At 37.6% G+C, this 22,357-nt stretch overlaps 1 protein-coding gene across 1 annotated transcript in view; it reads left to right on the forward strand.

Moving 5' to 3' along the window:
* Positions 1–22,357, forward strand: part of LOC149211554 (uncharacterized) — a 350,089-nt gene that overhangs the window by 217,338 nt on the left and 110,394 nt on the right. Inside the window, exons 17-21 of the mRNA XM_089388429.1 lie at positions 5,608–5,644; positions 19,888–19,970; positions 20,623–21,159; positions 21,407–21,443; positions 21,556–21,613. Of these exons, the coding sequence (XP_089244555.1) occupies positions 5,608–5,644; positions 19,888–19,970; positions 20,623–21,159; positions 21,407–21,443; positions 21,556–21,613 (752 nt within the window). The remainder of the gene's footprint in view (positions 1–5,607; positions 5,645–19,887; positions 19,971–20,622; positions 21,160–21,406; positions 21,444–21,555; positions 21,614–22,357) is intronic.

Here is a 22,357-nt window from a genome sequence, read left to right on the forward strand (position 1 = left end):
CATACAATACCTCGATCACCTCCAAGGCTCTCTTGACACTAGTTGAAACTAGATAGTCCTAACCCCCTCTACTACACACCTAACATTGTTGTCAAGCTCCACTTATAGCTTTGAGTCTAAAATCTCATGAACAAATCTTATGTTCCCATCATATGACAAGAAGCACCATTGTCTGCAAAGCATGCCCTTTTGGCTATGGTTCTAGAAAGGCAAGACACAAGCGAGAACTTCTTTAACTTGGTGGTGAACTTATTGATTTGTGAATCTATTGAAGCTACTACTTGTCCCTTCATTGTACCTTCACCTTGACGTTCTTCTTGTTTGTACATTGACTTGCATAGTGGCCAAAGTTGTGACATGAAAAGCACTCAACTTTGCTCATGTCCTTCTTCCTCCCATCATGTGAACAAGCTTCCCCATTAGCATTCTTCTTGGGCTTCTGCGCGCCCTTCCATGCCTGACTTGCAAGGGCAATGCGTTGTTTTTCATTGGTCTTCTAAACTGATAATTACTTCTAATGATTTTATCATTTTCATACTCTTATTCACCATTAAGTAATTGTATCAACTTCCCGACAATTGGGGAATATGCAATGCACATATGAATGGTTAAAACTTTCATATTTATCATATTTTCTTTTTTTTCAACATATAGCTTTTGGCCAATTTCTTGTCTACTCCATCTCCATTTGTTAATGTAATGGATTACATCACCTTTTTAACAATTGGAGAATAAGTGATGCACATTTCCCAATTCATCCCTTTGATATGAATAGGTCAATGATTAATTAACTAGCATAATGCTCAAGTATTTCATAATAATTTAAGTGGTTAGTCATGATTAGCATTTCATTAATTGTCAAGTGCTTAGTGATTTGCTTAATGTGTCATAAACCATTTAAATCCATCATAAAAACATGTAATTACTTGTCCTTATGATACATCTCTCTTGAACCAACTTTTAAAGCTCAAACAAATTTCTAATGGAGGCCCAAGTAACTCATACTTCTCTCTTGAACCAACTTTTAAACCTCAAACAAATTTCTGATGGATGCCCAAGTAACTCATCTCTCTTGAACCAACTTTTAAACCTCAAACAAATTTCTGATGGATGCCCAAGTAACTCATCTCTCTTGAACCAAATGTTAGACCTCAAATAAATCCTCGAAGGAGGGCCAACTGACTCACCATCTCCTTGATCATTAGCTCCTTAGTTTCCATCAATATTTTATTATTTTCTTAACTTTTTGTTGCATTAACTTTTATAGAGTCATACACTTGAAATATTTATTTCTCTATAGTTTCTTTGGATGTTATAAAATTTTACTAATTTCATAATAACAATATGTTTCATGTAACACAAAGTTGTGACCAAATCAAACATCATTGTAACACAAAAATTTGAAGTATGGCCTTAGCCAAATGTCTAAAACTAAAAGCTTAACAACCAATTGCCTACAAGCTATATCTTACGAATTCTTGCTATAAAATTTTACTTTTCTCGTAATAACAATAGGTTTTATATGAGAAAAAGTTGTGACCAAGCCAAACATCATTGTGATACAAAAATTTTAAGCATGGCCTTAGCCAGATGTCCAAAACTAAAAACTTAATAACCAATTGCCTATAGGCTATCTTTTGAATTCTTGCTATAAAATTTTGCTTTTCTCATAATAATATTAGGTTTTATATGAGAAAACATTGTGACCAAGCCAAACAACACTGTGATACAAAAATTTTGAGCATGGCCTTAGTCAAATGCCCCAAACTAAAAACTTAACAACCAATTGTCTTCAGGCTATGTCTTCCCAATTCTAACATTTATAGGCTTTGCAAGTATACTTCCCTACATTTTGCAAAAGTAAGCAAACAACCTAACACTACATATTTCACAAAAGTGAGCAAACAACTTAACACTACATATTAAATTAAGAAAGAAAACAAATTACTAAATTTCATTCTCGTACTAGGATTTGACTTGACTTGCATATCCACCTAAGGTTCATGTCCAACATCTAAGTTACAAGATCTAGATCCACTATAATTTTGAAAAGCTAGGATTTGGAGACAATGAAGGACAATCAAGTATTAAAAATCATATAAAATTTTATTATAATTAGAAATTTTGAGTTAAGAATTAAACTCATTCTAGAATCACACCAATAGAGTTATAAGTCATAACTATCAAAGGGAGCTCTCATGCATATTGGTATTATCTATCCATGTGCCATAATTTCATTTTTGGAGCCACATCCGCTTGTCCATAGCAACAATGAATAGTGTTCTTCTTGAAAACCATGGCAGGACTAAACAACAATGGTAAGCTAAATGAGCAATAATGTAGCAACTAAGGGTAGATGAACACTTCACCATAATGATAGATCAATTCCTAAGAGTTGATCTTGAGATTTGACATTGATGGATTACACCTCTAGGGTAGATCTTTACATAAGGGTAGATCATACCTTGACCAAGAATGGGGTTTAGGGTTCCTTTCAACATTTATACTTTGGGAATTTTTCATTAAAATTTTCAATTTTGTGGGGGATAGATGGGCCAAAAAAACGTTGGAAGTTTCAACATCCCTTTCAAAATTTCATGATCCATTTCATTTTCCATGAGATTCATTTCATGGTTTCAAGATCTATTTCCTTCTTTAAGGGATTCATTTCCAAGTTGAACCTAGATTCTAATCTGAATCACATCCATGGCTCTATGAATTCTACATGTAGGGGTTATGGATTCGATAACATATCCAATTTCCTTCTTTAAGGGATTCATTTCCAAGTTGAACCTAGATTCTAATCTGAATCACATCCATGGCTCTATGAATTCTACATGTAGGGGTTATGGATTCGATAACATATCCAACATCCATACTGAACTTTTTATCCTCCTATGTGGCAACAAGGTTGACTACACCTATGCCATCCGCCAAATTTGAATTCTAAGAGTGTGGGATGTTCATTCCTTGAGGCCGGGAAGAGGCCACAAAGGGAGGGTTCTCTAGAGGAGGTTGAATTCATAGGAAGGGGAATGAAACTACTTCTTGGGGTGAATTTATATGCATCACAATTCTTCCAACAAATAGTTTGGAGGCCTTTATTAAGAGTTCAACTCAAAGCACTTCCTTCTGTATATAATGATGAAAGATATAATCTTGTTTACCCAATCCCTGAATTCCTAGAATGTGGTTTTTAGTTTCCACTACATAAATGAAACTAGCTTGATTCTGACCTTGGGGATGCCTCTCAAATTTATCTTTCCACTTATTCCACTAGATGGTCAAGTTCACACAAGGCACAGAGCACACTTAATGAACTTCCCTAGTTTTGCACAAGGAACAACACCCACTCTTCCAGTGATAGTTTCCACTACGTAAATGAACCTAGCTTGATTTTGACCTTGGGGATGCCTCTCAAATTTCTCTTTCCACTTATTCCACTAGATGGTCAAGCTCACAGAAGGCACAAGGCACACTTAATGAACCTCCCTAGTTTTGTAGCTTCAGAGGTACTCCCTTAGATTTGAGTGTAGGTGGGTTGAAGGGGCTTTTATGGTGTAACAAAGCTCAACCTAGGGCATAGAGCGACCTGGTAGGGTCATAGTAACTTTTATCTATGGGTTGCAAAGGGTTTATAACAAAGTCAAAGTCTACTATTGTTGCTCGAGGTTGGCCGAGGGCCTAGGTTAGGTTGGTTAGGGCCATAGAGGATTAGAATGGGTGTGTTGAGACGCAAATATATAGGGACAATGCCATAAGGAGGTCTGTCAAGGTGTTTAGGAGGATTGCAACCGTTGAGTTTGTGGAGAGACAAGGCCACAACCTGTTTGCGACTAGACTGCAAGCAAGTAAAGGATGTTGAGAGGCGGCCTCAAACCCTTGGGAAGTAGGTTTGAGGTGCCTCTAGCCAATGGAGAGGTTAGTGAGGCAGTGATAAGGGTGTTGTTCTGTGAAAGAGTGATTACAAAAGGACTAATTGTCAAGTACGACAACAATACAATGACATTGAGTTGAAGGTACGAGCTCAAGTATGCATTTATTTTTATTGGGCAAATTGAAGATCTAAGGGATCAAATCTCAAGCCCTAGATCAATCAAAGGACAAATTATGTATTTTGTTGTATATTGTTTATATGTATCAGAATTTTCTAAATGGCCATGATCCCTGGTACAAGAGCCTTAAGATTGTTTTATTGAAGGATTGAAAAGACAAGTTTTGGGCCAATATTCTTTTGTATTGTTATTGATCTCACATTTTTTCTGCTATGCAAAGTTGCTAAATCTAGTCATAGACTAGATCTAGGGCTTATGGAAAATTAACAAAGTAAACCACCTCTCTTGCTTAAGTTGAGGTCGAGGTCTACATTAAGGGCAAATGCATCAAGCCAAATGTAGAAACCATTCCCAATTAATCCACGTACAACACATAATGTTGATACATGTGAGTTAGGCAGGAGCATGTAAGGTGACACAATTTCCTTATTTTACCTTTCATTATTGCATGATGAGACAAGTTTTTACATGATGCATGGTCACCATCATGGACTTCCATGTGATGGCAAGGGTAGGATGATAATCCTCCCATTTATATTAAAACTACCCACTTGCAAACAAGCCCCTTTATTAGCCTACTTACCTACGAGCTTATTTCCCTCATAGGATATGGAAAAACTTGACTTGCAAGCCTTGGGCCACTATTAAGCTTCCTTGAGTGACTTTGAAAAACGTGATGTAATCCCTCATATATAAAAAAGGCTTCTACCTCATTTTGTGCTGCAATTCCTATCCCCACACATTAACTCAATTTCCTTCTTTCCCTCAAGGTTCCCACACTAGCCCACTCCACTCAACCTACCACCCATTTCTATAAATTTCTACTTGAAAGTGATATTGTTAGGAGTTTAACAGGTAACATAAACCATCATATGATAATTTAAGCTTTCCATTGGCTTTACTATGTGAATTTTGTGGCCATGCAACTTCTACCTAACCACATTAAAAATTCATTCCCTTCCAAGTGTTTAGATATTTGTATCTATTATTATTTGTGTATTTAGGCATTTAGATCATATCCTCAATAACCTTTAAATATGTCGTAACGAAAATTAATATTATAGATTTCATATTTAAGTTGAAATTACAATGTATTTATAGAATTCACTCCACCATGGAGATCAATGATAAAAACATGTCATTGCGTGTTTTTATACTCCATTATTCAACAATTTTTCTCATCAAATGAATAGTGATGAGAGGGTGAACTAACTAACTGCTTCCTTGACCTTGAATACATTTCATCTATTAATCAACTATTAATATTGAGTCATGATGAAAATTTAGTGTTTGTACCTTTGCATTTAAATTTAATCAGTACCTAATCCTTTGTATTTTATGGACATGTTTGATATTTTCTTAGTATATTTTATGCTCCTCTATTTTTGTTAACTTAATGAAATAGAGGGGAATGGATCCATTTTCGAGTATGAGAAACAAAGAAAATTTTCATTATGCAATGAAATGTGATGCCTAAGATGAGGAATTTTAGTGATTTCAATTAAATCGATGTATCTTACCTTCTTTATGTTCCTCTTTGTTTTCTAAACAGATATGAACTCCACTACCAATTAATTACTTTCGGAAAGGTATTTGCTCTTAATAGCTCTATATATTCATCATTTAAACATATTTCATTGATGACTTGCAAGATTAATACTTTATTTGTCAAACTAGTACTTTCATTTTAATGTTGTCTTCAAAAAAGTGACCCAGAAATGACCCACCATAGTGACACCACATTGTTGCATATTAATGTATATATACAAGCTATGCATATGGAATTGTTTGATTTAAGAATGACAATGGCATGTGAAATTCTGTTACTATAGAAATTCACTTTTGAGCCTCTAAATGACAAAAGGACAGAAATTCACTTTTGAGCTTCTAAATGACAAAAGGACAGAAATTCACTTTTGAGCCTCTAAATGACAAAAGGACACTTATTTGCAACCACTATGTTTTCTAATTTTCCAATTAAATGATGTTCATGGGCAATATAAATAAACTATAACTTATGGATAAACTAACATCAAGGACTTTGGATATTGAGGAGATTACAATTTACCATAAAATATATAGAAAAAATCAAATCCATACATGTGGCATTGTGGATAACTTCTAATTGTGTTAGCACATATGGTCCTTCCAAGTTATGAAGGTTGGCCTTAACGATTGTCATATAGCTAGTGATGGATTTTAAATATAAGATTTCCATCAATATAATAGATAAAAAAATTGCTATTTTGATGAACAAAACCAAGTTAACCCAATTGAGTGTGTGGCATACATAAATGCATTTATTACATTATAATAATAAATAATAATAACAATAACACATCAACACACATAAGTTTGACTTAAGTTAATTACTCACAAAAGTCGCATATTCATCACATGACTATTCAATGTATATATACCCTCACATGCTATTGTACATCTTATTCAATGTGTGTATATATAACATCACAGGTTTCAACAGAGGATTTTAGTATGAGTAGACTTGTACCATGAACCAAGATGGATGCATGGTGGAATGATGCGATTATATATTATTCACAATTACAAATCAATGAAGATCATAAAAAATTTGATGAAATTACCCAATAGATGGGAACTAAATTTTTGTGATTTTCCGCACAATGGATGGGGCTTGTAGCTAGGTGCCTATGAGGTTTTGATGGATTTGAAGTATACGCGTTCATGTCTAGCTACATATTTGCATTGCAAACTCTTGCACATCAAGGCACTATCTACCAAACTACGCTTACCAATTAGTTGCAATAAGAGTCGAAAGCAAAAGAGTTCAAGGCAAAGAAGCTTCAATAAATGACTTCAAAACTTTGACTCAACTTTTGCGACGAATAATATAATTTCCAAAACTTTCAAATTTCTTCCCCATGGACCCCTTCATTTGCTTCATATAGCCATAAGCATGGCAAAGGTACTATCATTTTCATTGAAATGCATGTGTTTACTGTGTATCTCATCTTTCATCTTAGAATCAAGGACCGTGTGCTTAATGCATTTGTACAATCATTCTTTTATCTCATCTACTTCAAAATATTTTGTATAATCATCATTGGTACCAATCTAATTAGTAGTGTTGTTAAGATCCAATAGCTTGTTAGATGGGCACACACAAGGCAGGGGTCCATTGTCACCTCAGCCCAAGCCCCCATTATTTAAGCCAAGTCAATACCCCCTAAATGGCCAAGGGAGGAGTCCCTAATATAACCCCAAGCAACTCTCAAATAAGATCAGTGCCTTAAATGGAATCACCTAGAGTGGGGGACGTTCACTTCTAAGAGTTTTCTAATTGTAAAATATGTGACTGTAATAAAGAAAACTAGACACCAAAATTAGTAGCACCAAATCACCAAAATATATTGTGTAACCTATGGATTTTGGTTTACAAGAAAAGATATATTGCATAACCTTAGCTAGTATATTTTTGCAGACCAAAGGTTATATCTTTTATTGTAGATTTCTTTGAAAACTTTCTCTAGTGTTGGCATCCAAGATTCAGAGGTATGAAGACAATTTCAAGGCTACCTGTAGTAGTAGCCTTGTTGCTGTGAAAATTCGGAACCTTGAATCATATTGCAGCAACTGGAAATTATTCACCTAATTGTTATTTTAATTAACAATTTATTTACTGTTTCCTACAACAAATACTGAATAACTCATACTGCAACCTACACAAATAAAATTGCGGAAGAATAAACACTGGCAGAAATTCTAGCAAACACATAAATTTACTAAGTTATTTTTGGACAAAAGTCCCCGAAAAAACCCAACCTGGGAAAACCAGTGCAACTACTGAGGGTTTTATTATTAAGCAGCAGTGAAATAATCTGAGTACAATGTGGATGTTGAACACTAGCAATCCTGTAGAGAAAATACCGTACCATGGACATTTCACTCCCTTAAAGGTTGAAAACATCTAATAGGGTCCTTCATTAACATCTTTCTTGCACCTGGGGACTCATGTACATTCTAAAGCCCATTATGGAAGTGCCACTATGAAGTGCCCACTTGATTCCATGATTTGTAAGCTCATTTGGGCACATTTGGGCATGGATAAGTGGGGGGGGGGTTCAGTGAAAAGAAAGGGCTCTGACTGTATTCTTGTTCCATTACCTCAACTAAGAGGGTTAATCTGTTAGTTTTTGGTAGCATTGGAAGTGCTCTAGCCTTGAAAATTGGTGGAGAGGTTAAAGCACATGAGTTATAAAGAACCCATAAACTGTTTGGTGAAATTCCACCTGGTTAATAATTAATATTTTTAATGGGTTTCCTAAGTACAAACTTTAATGGGTATTAATCAAAATATGGGTAAGAATGATCTAGAAGGCGGATCAAGTCATGTTTTAAGCTTAGCCGTTGATTAGAGACTTAATCTCAGTGGTTGAAGGCTCAACGGTCTTCAACGGGAAAAGTATAAAATGGAGGCTTAGGGTTCATTTAGAAACACACACACACACACATAATTGATTTGGCTAGGAAGCTGAGAAATCCAAACTAAGTGAGCATTTTGCAGCAGAGGGGCAGTGACAATCCAAGAGGACTTTCCAGAGAATACTAACAGAGAAGCGAAGAGAGCTTGTAGAGAGGCAGTGCAAAAACCAGGAGAGCCGACATTGGGCTAGTCTGGGCCCACACAATCCCTACATAGAGCCAGAAGGGCCAACGCAGAGCAGAAAAGCTGCTTGTCACACATAATCCAGAACTGCCGAAACAACTAGAACCGACAGAAATTGCCGGAACAACTGGGAGAGCTGACGTAGAGGGTAGAGAAGCTGACGTAAAGCCTGAAAGGCTGACGTAGAACCTACACAGGGCCAACGCAGAAATATTCGAGGTTAGCTAGCCTTGTGTCGGATCACCTAGATTTCTACCAGGTATTTTCTCTGTAAAGGATTGCTAGCTGAGCATCCTAGATTTGTATTTAGATATTTCTCCCACATAATAATAAACCCTTAGAGTTGTTGCACCGGTTTTCCCAGATTGGGTTTTTCCGGGGACTATTGTATTGAAAAATAAGTGTCTTGTGTATCTTGTTCTTTGCTCAATTTTCTGTTTCATTAAATCAAATATTTAAAGTACTGTAGGTTGCAGAAGTAATTTGCTTCAATATTTAGAAGAATAATTTTATGAACGTAATTAAAATCAAGTAGGTGAAGTAGATTCAGATTTACTGCAGTAGGGGTTCCTTCAGTAGTTGGAATTTTCACATGTTATCAGAGCATTGATGTTGAAACAGGAAGAGAAAATGCAGTGTTGAGCAATGAGGCCGAAAGTTGCACTTGGTAGAAATTTGAATCCCCTTGAAGGGATTGCGCAGTCCTTGCTGGGAAGCAGAAATTCTGAGGAAATATCTCTCTGAAAAAGTTGACGGAGAGGTATGATTTCAGAATTGTGAGCTTGCGGAGGTAGAGGGAGTGACGCAGAGCCTCAACATAGTGCTTGAAGGGCGCAGTTTCTATCAAGGGGCCAAAATCAGTCGGAAAAGAGCGAAGACACATAGAAGGGGAATTTTCTCCTTAGAGGATTTCCAACCAAGGAGTCTGAATCTTCACTAGATGAACATCAACGGAGAGGGGCATATCCACAAGCTCCAGTAGGGAGTGGGTAGGTCGATCTAGTGTTGTGCAAAGGAGAAAGGAGGTCATTCGACATTTAGTAGAGATGGCAGTCGCATCTCCAGGAGGGAGGTGGGGAGATTTAGCATTGTAGTTTGAAAGAGCTACAAAAGGGCAGGATCCTTGAGGAGTCCACCTCTTGGATCAATTTCCTTGCTACGAGAGCCCAAGATTCAGCAATAGTGATATGGACTTACTTTCAGATCATGTAGTGTAGTGTTTGGAGGACAGATGCAGTAGCTAGGGACTAGAGTCTGATTAGCGCAGAGCAAGGTTGGTCGCAGTGCAATTGGCTCAGTGCAAGAGTCAGCAACAGTGTAGAAGACTCAGAGGATAAAAACCAACAACAATCAAATTCCAACATTCATTGTATTATGTTGAACACAGTTAAGTTCAACTAATTTTGAATGATTTCAGTTGCTTCTCTCAGTAACTAAGTTGCACTACGAATGCAGTGTTAGCAATGGCAGTGCTAGCAGCATAGCAGATGCATCGTTAGAGAGGGAGTTGTAGTACAGACACAATGGTGGTGAGGGCAGTGTCATGGGCAACAGTACAGTAGCAACAGTAGCACAGTGTTGGTGGCAGCAACTGTGTAGAAAGGAGATGCTTCAGAAATAGAACAACATGCAGGTGGACATTGTTGCTAGAGCACTTTCTTCGCTAAGAGGGAGTGTTAGTTTTTGGTAGCATCAGAAGTGCTCTAGCCTTGGAAATTGGTGGAGAGAGCAAGGCACATGAGTTCTAAAAAACCCAAAAACTATTTGGTGGAATTCCACCCAGATTGTATTTTATTAAAATAATTAATATTTTTAATGGGGTTCCTAAGTCTAAACTTGGAGAAATTAAAATATTAATGGGTATTAATCAAAATATGGGTGAGAATGATCTAGAAGGCAGATCAAGACATGTTTTAATCTTAACCATTGAAACTTAATCTCGGTCGTCCTCAACAGGAAAAGTATAAAATGGAGGCTTGGGGTTCATTTGGAAACAAAGAGAGAGAGAGAGAGAGAGAATTGATCTGTAGTTCGATTTTTGGGGCTAGGAAGCTGAGAAATTCGAACTAAGTGATTGTTTTGCAACAGAGGGGTAGTGAGAATCCGGGAGGACTTTCCGAAGAATACTGACAAAGAGGCGGAGAGAGCTTGCAGAGAGGCAACACAGAAGCCCAGAGAGCTGACGTTGGGCCAGTCTGGGCCCACGCAATCCCTACGCAGAGCCAGAAGGGCCAGTGCAGAACAGAAAAGTTCCCTGTCACACATAATCCATAACTACCGGAATAGCCGAAATTGTCGGGAACTGTCGGAACAGTCAAGAGAGCTGACTTAGAGGGCAGAGAAGTTGACGCAAAGCCTACGCAGGGCCAACAAAGAAATAGCCGAGGTTAGCTAGTCTTGTGCTGGATCAGCCGAAATTCTACTGGGTGAAGTGAGGTAAAACTCACTCAGATTTTCCGCCAGTATTTTCTCTGTAAGGATTGCTAGTTGAGCATCCTAGATTTGTATTCAAATATTTCTCTTGCATAATAATAAACCCTCGGAGCTGCTGCACCGATTTTTCCTGCATTGGGTTTTTCTAGGTACTATTGTATCCAAAAATAAGTGTTCATGTATCTTGTTCTTTGCTTAGTTTTATGTTTCGTGAAATCAAATATTTAAAGTAGTGTAAGTTGCAGAAGTAATTTGCTTCAGTATTTAGAAGAATAACTTAATGAATGTAATTAAAAACAAGTAGGTGAAGTAGATTCAGGTTTGTTGTAGTAGGGGTTCCTTCAGTAGTTGGAATTTTCACATAATCTTGTATTGGGATCTCATTTATTGGCTACCAGCTTTAGGAATGACACTACATGGAAAACCCTAATTTTGGTTGCGTGGTCCTGCTTCTCGAAACTATATATCTCATAACCCTTCACACATTACAAGCCCTTTTCAAATCTTCCGCATTTGGGTCCACAAGGTGTTTACCTCCCCTTCCCCTTGTCCACACTGTTAGTGTTTGTCAGTCCTGTTAGTCACCAGTGATCAAATATGCTCTTACAAAGTTTTTGTTAGGGTCCTACTGCAAATTTTTATGGTTTCAAATGGGTTTTCAATAAAAAATTGTTTCACTAGTTAGGTTAGGTAGGTCATCACTACTCCTTTCACCTTCATGGTCAATGGACATCATCATGGTCAAGTCATTCCTTGTTGTAAGGGTGTCATAGTCATTATGGTCATCATTCTGCTCATTCTTTTCATGTCAAGTCATCATTAGGTCATTGGGTCAAAATCATAAAAAAATCAGTCATTTCACCATCAAAGTCATCATTTCAAGTAGTGATGGAAAAAGTTTCAATAAAGTTTTCAAAAAGTGTTTTGTATTATCAATATGATGTATTATGATTCATAAAGTTCCAAAGCTGCATTTTCAAAAGCAAATGTAAGTACATGGTGGGCAATTGTAAGTACATGATGGGCCCACTTGACCACCCATGGAGAAAATCGATTTTTCAAAGCTACAAAAGACCAAAGAACCTCTCATTTTCTCATTTCACTTCCAAGAGACCTCTCTCTATCCTTAAAGAGCTCTGGTACCCTCAGATAAACATTCTCTTACCACCAAAGCGCCTCATTTGGCCAGCACTGCGCTTTTCCCATATTTGTTGTGTTTTCCTCAAGGACATCAAAACTCCATTTTAGTCCATTCTACATTAACACATAGGGTTTAAGCTACCATTTACAAGTAAGTGGATCATCGCTTAGCTTGCTTGTGCTTTAGTTTGTGCTTGAAAGTCAGTTTTCCCTCTCCTAGGGTTTTCTTGTTTTCATGGTCTCTATGGTTGCCATATTGAGAAGAACCCTCTAAAAACAACTCACTCACTTGATACAAGTCCTATATATCCCCATAGACACATTCCAACACCCCTATCCCTCATCTACTCCCTTTTTCCCAAAACCCTAGCCTAGACCCTACATTCCTAGGCAAGGGTTGTTTTTCTCTCTTTTGGACTCCTTCCGCTCATCCTTTCCTTGAAATTCCACTTTCTCCTACTCCCTAACATCCCTCCCTATGTCCCCAAAATTTCCTAAGAAATAAGAGACCCCCTAACCCCTTCATTTCCCTCAATTTCAAAAACTGCCCAAATCCCCTGATTTTCCCTACACCAAACCCTAATTTCCCCTCCCATTGAGCTAGGGTTTGCTATGGGATCTGAGACTACTGAGCAGAGGAGGCATAAGAGAGATCAGATCAACAAGTATGAGCCCACTTCAGCACATGATATCATGCCTTCTCCTTTCCTTAAGAAATCCTTTCAGGAAGCTAGTTGCCTTGCATTTTGCCAAAGGATTGAAGAACTTTGTTTTAATGACAAACTCACTAGCACTTTTGCCACTGGTTTAAGGAGAGATAAGGTGACCATTGATGGAGTGGTGTTCACTCTTTCAGCAGAGACCATTTCTACAGTTACAGGGATCCCAAACACTAGAGAACTTTGGTTCAAGAACAAAGACCTCGTCCTTGAGAATTACCAGATGTATCTGAAACCTTCATATAAAATTGCTCCAAAGCACATCTTCCCTTTCATAAATCTGCTCTATAAGTATGCCCCTCTCATGAAAATGATCATGAAGTATTTTACATGTGAGGGTAGATTCTCAAGATTGTATTAGTACCATGTGAGGATTTTGATGCATTTCACGGTGTAAAGGATCTCAACCTATCTCATTACCTTTACAGAAGCATGGTTAAGATGGTAGAGAAGGTGCATAGGTTGGAAAAAGATCATCATGCAAGTTTGTTTCATCATGGTTTGGTGAAGATCCTGGTTTGCCATCTGGCACAAAACAATTTGTCTTGGGATTCCACAAGCAAACCTCTCACAAGAACTCCTAGGGCAGAAGTGACCAAGACCTACAAAAGAGAGAAAAGGCTTGTGTTTGCTCCAGACATTGTTGAAAGGGCCAAGGTACATCATCACAGCAACATGAGACACTATTGGATGAGGAAGCACAAATTCATCTTAACACTAATATGGCAGATTTAGAAGTGCACGAGGAACTCAAATCTTCAGAGCAAATCATCCAGGAGAGATTAGAGAGTTGAAGAGTACATTGTCCAAGGCAGATTTTTTGATTTATTTCTTTCAGCAAGAAAACAAGCAGCTCAAAGTCAAGCAACTTTTTCTTGATAAATCTAAAGCAGATTTGTAGAAGGATAGTGCCAAAGGTAAAACAGTGGTAAACATAGAAGAGATTGAAGCCACTGGTTTTCAGCTCAAGCCTAGAAGGCCTAAGACAAGAGGAAAGAAGAGCATATCATCGAAACATCCTCTCCATTGAGGCAACAAAACATTGACAAGTCCATTAAAGAAGATTTTGAGAAAAATAAGAAAAATTAGCTTTATAGAGTCAATTGCCACTTGGAGAAGCTCCTTAAGAGGGCCAATAGGGCCACTAAACTTAAGAGGCATATGGCCATGCACTACTGCACTAGAAACAAGGTCTCCCAAGTCAGAATCAAGCATTTGAAGGACAAGCTAAGGCAAACCCTAAGGAGGCAAAAGGACAAGGACAAACTTGATTTGCTTGCTAAGGCCTCCCTCATTGTTTAACACATCATCCCAGGGTTCCATGGACCAATTTTCAACAAATTTTGAGGAAGTTTTGACAAATTTTGGTTTTTTGTGACTTTTGGCAGAATTGTGAAGGTCAATTCAACCAAAAGCGCAGCGACTTGGCGCTGCGCTTTTTCCTCAGGGCTCCAAATGCCTAAAACTCTATATGCCTGGATAGATATTGCCCTAAGGATCTCAGATATCTACTTTTTGAAGCATGTCAACAAACTAGTTAGGAGAAAAAGCTAAAAAAGAGGTCAAAAATTGACTTTTTGCCACCTTATCAGACCAGGCGCTGCACTTTTGGAGTACTTCATGCATTTTTTTTGGTGATGGAAGCTCCATTTTGACTACTTAAGGTGTCTAATGGCAACGAGACATCCTAAGATTTCCAATGGTATGCTCAATTTTCAATTTGGAGCAGTGGAAGGCCTTCAAAAGTGAGCTGGAAGATAGTGCTACGCTTTTGTATGGAGGCGTTGCGCTTTTGCAGAAGGGGTTGTGCTTTTGCCTATATCTTCCTTTTTTTCGAATTTTATCAGTAAATCTTCATTTCCAATGATGTAATTCCTCATTTTTGAGATGAACGAAGGTAGATTGATGTAATGAGAGATGAATGAACATGTTGAGTCATTTCCATGTAATTTTGATGTTCATAAATGAGTAAAGTTTAGTCAAAGTCTAAAAGGAGGGTTTGTTACAACCTCCCTAGTCATTAGGTGTTAGTTGAGATATTCTTGTGATTAGTTCCTACACTGAGGGATTTGACCCTTGAGAGTGGGGACGTTGTTTTTTGGTCTATATGTATATAGTTTTGAGTCAAACAAAAGGTTGGATATCAGAGAGTGGAAGTCTTGTAGCTTGTACTTCATCACACTTTTACACGAAATCAAAGGCCAGTTGCAGCTATTATTTAGGAATTCTTGTGGTATGAGTTTGTGATAATGTTTTTCTTCTGTTAATAGCTTATATGAATGATAAATGCATCTCCTTTCCATATATATGCTCTTTAGTGATTTTCTTAAAGGTATTAAACAAAATTCTTATGACTAAGCTCTGTTTTGTTCGGAAATTGTATTTATGTACTTAGTCTTCTGATAGATGAATTCATGGTTCACATGCTCATCTTGATTTTCTTATCTTTTCAACCCTATACTACATTAACCAACTCTTAAAATATCACAAAGGCTTACCTATCGTGCTCCTTTATATCTCTTGCAACTGAACCTTTGAGGCCTGACTTAGTTCCTTGATTTTGACTCCTGATCCAGAAAGCCATAAATTTGCAAAACCCTAGTGTTTTAATAACTAGCCTAACATCTTTTCCCACTATCAAATTGGTTGTGAGATCATAGAGAGAACCCTCTCTGGTTTTGCAAGGCTCGCAGCTGAACGCTAAGTGGTTTGAGGTTACCTACGTTGATCTCCTTTCTCAGCCTTGGGACACTGTGGAGGATAACACAGACATTTGGTCAGGCCTAGAACAATGCCGCGGAGGTTGATGCAACTAAAAAGAAATATAAAAGCATAACATGGCCACATACAACAAGTAACATACCACAAAATGAAGAATATGGTCGGGACAATAAAGTTTAGTGCGCGTGAAAAAGCCAAACGTTATCTCTACCCCCTATCATTATGTCTCTCACCCTTGTTCCTAGGGCCCCTATGAGTGCCCCCAGCATCATTAAGCAACCCATGATTGCCCCAACCAATGTTTTAAAAATCGGTCAAGCCGATCGAGCCATACCCCCGACTCGGCAAGAAAATCGGTTTGGTGGTCAGTTTGTTACTGAACTGGCCGAGCCAATCACTGACTTCCTCGGCTCGGTAACAAACTGGTCGGCTCAGCCGAGCCCGAGTTAAATTGGTTGGTTCGACCAGCAACTACCCTCAAACACGCCCAGCTCAACTTTTGGAGCGGGGGGTGGGGAACAGACCCCAAAGTTCATTCTAATTGGGTTTTAGATTATCTTGAAGGCTTCCTACCTCTCCCAAGCCTATAAATGCTACTCAACCAAGAAGAAAGCCTATAAATGCTTCCTACTTTCAAATTGAGCTATTCAAGCCAAGAAGAAATGCTCCACAGATTTGTTGACGAGTGTTTCCAAGTTTTGATCCAAGAGTTGCTTGAAAGGTCTGATCCAACTGCTCTAAGTTCTACACCAAATTTTCTTCAATAAGGTTGTCAATATCAGCTTCAAGATCTCCAAAGTCTTCTTCAAACTTAGCTCAAAAATTAATTCGAAATTCTGCTCCAAAGGATGCAAAAAAAAGAACTGCTTCTTTTTGTTGTTGACCTGGGCCTGGTTATAGCACACTATAACTCCACGTCAACCCTTATTCACTACCACATAAGCCTCTCTCTAGATGCGGTTTACCTCCTGGTTGTTGATGTCTTCCAGCCTTCTCTAATTTGCCTAGGTCTCCTCCCAATCTCTATTTAGACGTGTGGCACTGCTACAACAACCACAAACAAGCCTCAACAATCCTTTTGGCCTTCTGCAACAAGACAAGCCCCTATGGTTGCCTAAATATAAGCTTCCCACACAAGAAATAACCAATAAATCAGACCCAGAACAGTTCTTATCTCTGTGTCACCCTTCCTTTCTAGCTCAGATCTCTTGTAGCTTGCTGCCTCAGATTTTTTTTTGAGCCGAAATTCTTGACCAAAAATGATGATTTTAACTTGCTATTTATAATGGTTTTGCTATGTATTGAAGAGACACCTCTATTTGGAGGACTCATCATGCTTTAGTGAGCCTACTCAAGTCAACTAGCCTAAAATTAGGAATTTTCTATCTTATAAATTCAATTTCTCTCAGCCTATGAGGAGTTAGAGGGTGTGTAATAGCTCGTTGGAAAAGGGAAAATATCCTCTACAAGTTGGTGTCAATCTCATCCTTAAGTGAAGTCATTTTCCTATCAATAAAATTAAATTTGTGAAATTGTCATCATGGCAGCCTATAATATTTTATGTCTTTGGCATTTAAGGTAAAGGTTCCTTCATTGAGGCATCATCCAACAAGGCTAGGACTTCTTAGGATTTGTATCACAAAGGATAGGGTTTCATTCATGTATGTGAAGGTCTTCTTCATAGGCTTATGGCTTTCAATTTGTGCAGGGTCCATGCATCATATAAGGACAAGGATGTATTACATGCATGTGTCTAGAAGGGTTTTATGATAGGTGCTTCTTAGTTCATCATTCTATCATTAAAGATAGATCTAAGGCTTCATTGCTCATGATGTATAGAGCTTCATATATGTACTTAGGGTTTTGTCATGTAGTTGGGGCAACATCACGAAAGGGTTTAAGCCATGTATCACAAGAATATTTACCATCTCCAATAATGCCATATTGACATCAATGACAATTTTGACCAACAGTCTCCTTCTTTGTCATTGATGGCAATATTCTTGCCCTTTCAAAATTCTCTCCCCCTTTGACATCAATGGAAAATGGGGTGCCCAAGTACTCCCCTATCAAGCTACTTCTTGACATGTTGTTCCAATGTATTTTCTTCATCGATTATAGTTCTCCTTGATAGATATATTGCTCCCCCTGCCATAGTGCTCTTCTTTAATGTACTTGCTCTTACAAAGCCTTTCCCTGCCTTCATGGAAATGAATGCGGTAGATGATCATCAACTTCCCCTGCTTGCATAAGCTCCTCTAGCTCTTGTTTTTTTGCTCAAGATAAGAAAGATTGTTGCCTCGGAAGATATCTTGCACCCTTCATGATTTTCTTCAATGGGATTATTTCCGAGAGATATCATCTCTCAAGATTGTCCATGTGTGACTCATCAAGGGTTTCATAGGGCTCTTTGGCGGATAGATTTTGCAAGAATGGTCAAGAATCACAAACTCCCCCTAACAGTATGCATGGTCTCCTTTTTGTAGAGTCTGATCATCAAACGCTTGGGATATCACATCTTGATGTCTTCATCAAATCAACAACATGTGTTGTTGGCTAGAGTGTCCAAGAGACTCTGATCCAATTTGCTTATTTCTCCATATTTGTGTAACTTTTTTTCCTGGCTTGGTTGTCATGGTTCTAGCTTGTGTAGGGACCCAAGTCAAGTTACAATCACGTGCCATATGTCCAATGTTATGGCAATTGAAGCACTCCAACTTGTTTATGAATGAGTAATCATGACTTCTTTTTGCAAAATTCCTTCTAGGAGATTGATAGGGACCATTATATTCGAACATTCCCAACGGACAGTAGTTTATATCAACATTTCAAAGTTACATTAGCCAAAATCAAATGGCTTGAGACACAAATGACCTCTAAGTTATAGATAAATCCTCCAAGTGGAAAATAATCATTAGTTGGTTTGATCCCCGTCAAAATAATCTCTATTGTCGATAAATCTTTAATGACTCATTTTTTATTAACTCAAAAATAATTATTTTGAGCTAATTACTTCAAAAAATTGACTTTGACTTGACTACCATGGCCCAAGTCAAAGTCCATGACAACAAATGTCATCAATACTTTAGGAGCTTGTAGCATCAAAGCAATGTCCTATTTCTGAACATGTCATGCAACATCTTTAAATAAAACACAAGTTTGTTATTCAAACATTCAGCACACGTGTATGGATCACATATCATGCAACATCTTTAAAGTAAACACAAGTTTGTTATTCAAACGTTCAGCACGTGTATGGATCACTTATTTCCCTTATGTGGCTTTGTCTTGCTTTGAGCAACAATCCGAATTGTGATACTGTCGTTGTTTCTTGAAATGGCTTTCATACTACAGATTAGTAGTGTATCTAACAATATTTTCTTATAGTTGCACAAGCATGATCGAAGATAATTTGTGAAACTCATCAATGAACTTGTAGGGTGAAGGGACTCCTTTAGTAGCCATCATAACTGCCGTTAATGTATTCTTTCAAGAATCCCTTGTTGAGGGGCAACAGACCAGACCTAGTCCTATGATCCGACTAAGGAGCAAATCATAGTCCTGTCCAATTTCTCATGAAAACAACTTTGATACAAGCCCAAGCATATTCATTGACAAAACTACTTGGTGAAGTTTACAAGAATGTTGCCAAAGTAAAACCTTTGATCCCAATCGAAATCACTGTAGGTAACTTGAGTGATGATACATACCTTTCACTCCAAGCATCAAACCACAGACTTGTAGCTTTGTTGATCTCTTTATAGGTCTGTATTCATACTCGTCTTTGAACATCTCATCACCGTAATGTGCTTGCATGGAAACAGCGGTTTTCGTAGTAGTAATTTATATATGTAAAACTGTGGGCTACTAGGCCTACCATCTTTCAACACTCAAATATAGACAGGTTCCCTCCCAAACCAAGATATGGAAGAAAGGATTGAGTTATGATACAATTCTGAGTCATTCAAGTTTCTAACATAAAAATATAAACTTTCATTATGTAATTTCAAATTTGTGACAAGACTTTTAGATATCAAATTTACTTGGTGACACCTTTTACCTCCAATCTGCTATAACTAGAAAATGACATCAAAAAATACAGAAATTCATTTATCCCTGACTTCAGCTCTGAAAAACAGCAATGTAACTGACGAATCCTTCTTTTTCTCTTCAGGTTTTTTGTACCAAAAGCAGGCCAAATTGTAACGCATGTCCAATGAGGTTTCAGTGCAAACACTTTGCAAGTGCATGTGCAAGGTTTGGGCACATTTTAGCTCTATGAGTTTGATCCAGTTGAATTCAGAAATATATGTGCTAAAGTAAACTTTTCAATGCATTGCTCTGGAATGCTCAGTTACTGTGAAGGTCATTGTAATACCCTATTCATAACATATCAGCAGAACAGTAGACAAGGTCAGATCATAGAACTATTTTACTATCCACAATTGCACGAGTGTTTGGCTTTGCAGGATTCATTACTTATAATACATGAAGAGAATAGTAGTATCATGATGCCATGGCGAATGATGAGGGCTGTGGGGGATTATTTCAACTGGTGACATTTGTTCATGTTGCCCTACTACCTTTGGTGTTTTACAGTTGCATGGCAAATTAGAAATCAAGTATTACTGAAGACATCACATTCTTCTAGCGATACGAATTGTCAATGTTTAGGACATCTCAATGATCTGATTTTGCTCTTTATCGTGCTAAACTTGGCACTGATAAGTTTAAATACAATAAACTTGACAGTAATTGTGCATTCCTACAACAATGCGTTGAAAGTAAAGTCCAGTACTCAAATGCTTCAAATGCTGTATTTCCTGTATTGTATCAAATTAGTGGAGTCAGGTTTTAAATATAATTCAGCTGCTTCAGATACTGAATTTCTTTTACTGTGCCCATGCAGCGCAAAGCCTGCCCTTCCAGCTCCACATGATGAATTTTCATCACAACAAATTTCTTCGTTCAATCTGCCTTCCCAACAAAACTTGGATCCACTGGCTCTCCCACCAAATTATTCATTCAGTATGCCATATCAACAAAATTTGGATCTCCTAAGCAACATGCTAGCTCTTGAACCCATTCAACAGCAACATATGACACCAGATTCCAGCATTCTGCAGGAGTTTTTACCATCAAATTTTCAGATCCAAAATTATGAACCAATAATTGAAGAGCCCGCAACACCAGAACATGAGTATGTAGACAGCTTTGAAACTCCAGCGCTTGAATCACCTGCTACAGAGGATGATGAAATTCCCACCATCAACTTGAGTTACGATGACTGTGAAGTACAACATAATCCATACAACAGTATCCAATGTTCAGAAGGTGGGGATGCATTGACAATATCGAGGGCTCTAGTGACTGTACCACCTGAAGCTGCTTCAATACCTGTACCCAAGCTAAAAAATATAGGTCGACTTCGGACTGAGCATCGAGTGTAAGCACCATATTTATTTCTTGTAGTATTGCATTCTTATCTAAGCAAAACTATTTAATATATATTCATTTGAAACCAACATCAACACATAGATTGCAGGTGCTTTGGCGCTAGTATATTTGACCTTAATAGACTTCAGAAGAAACTGTTCTTATATGTTTTGGAAGTATATTTGACCTTAATAGACTTCAGAAGAAATTGTTCTTATATGTTTTGGAATAATGTCGAGTTTTACCTTTGTTTGCAGATATGAACTTCCAGATAGTCATCAGCTTTTAAGTGAGGTAAGCATTGCATTTTCTTAATTATCTACATTTTAAATGCTGACTAGTATTTTAATATGACCATGACTTAAACGGAAAATTACAAGCAGTTTTATCTTATTTCTGAAAACAGCTTGATCCTAGAGAACCAGATGACCCATGCTTTTATCTTCTTGCCATATGGAGTCCAGGTATGTATTCTTTGTGAATGATTTGATATACATGTTTGACTAGTGCAATGATAGACACTAAGAAACAAGAAAATTCAAGGACAATCTGCTTAATCATTGTATTTTCACTACTCTGTGAACTATTATTTAGCAACACCAATAATATGACCTAATGGACAAGTACATGATATTATGTATACTCAAATTGCACAATAGCAAGGGGTTAGCCAACATCATAGATACTATCCATTGAAAGAAAACCAGGAATATTAAAAACATGTTAAATGGCTATAGACAATTTGCAAGGACTTTAAAAGAGCCACTACAGTGGCACTGCAAAAACATGGCACTGGGGTTTGGTAGTGGTCAGTAGAGCAGTAAAATGCACCAGCCATTATTTTATGGAGTTAACCAAAGTATGAAACCATTCAATGATTCTCTAATCCAACAGCTGAGTCATTTTCTTTTCAGGTATTGATAGTAATAGTAATCGTGTTAAGAGGAGAAAACAACTCCAATATTACGCTAATGCATAACAATTTGTTAATTTGTGTAACCACCATAAGCTTAGAGGTTCAGTTATATAAATGTTAGCAGTTAGTAGGCATGTGATCAATATAAAATTAAATAACAAAGCTCGACATCAGTGACATAAGCTTTTATATGGGCAGCCTTTCTCAGGCTAGCCTTTTGTTGTGTTATGGCATCCCTCATTCTCCATGAGCCTGATAGTGGTGAATTTCCTCACACGTGGTTTTCATTACA

The sequence above is a fragment of the Pinus tabuliformis genome, chromosome 1_1 (assembly GCF_031772625.1).
Source record: "Pinus tabuliformis cultivar Carrire ecotype Pingquan chromosome 1_1, CPIR1, whole genome shotgun sequence".
Lineage (NCBI taxonomy): Eukaryota > Viridiplantae > Streptophyta > Pinopsida > Pinales > Pinaceae > Pinus > Pinus tabuliformis.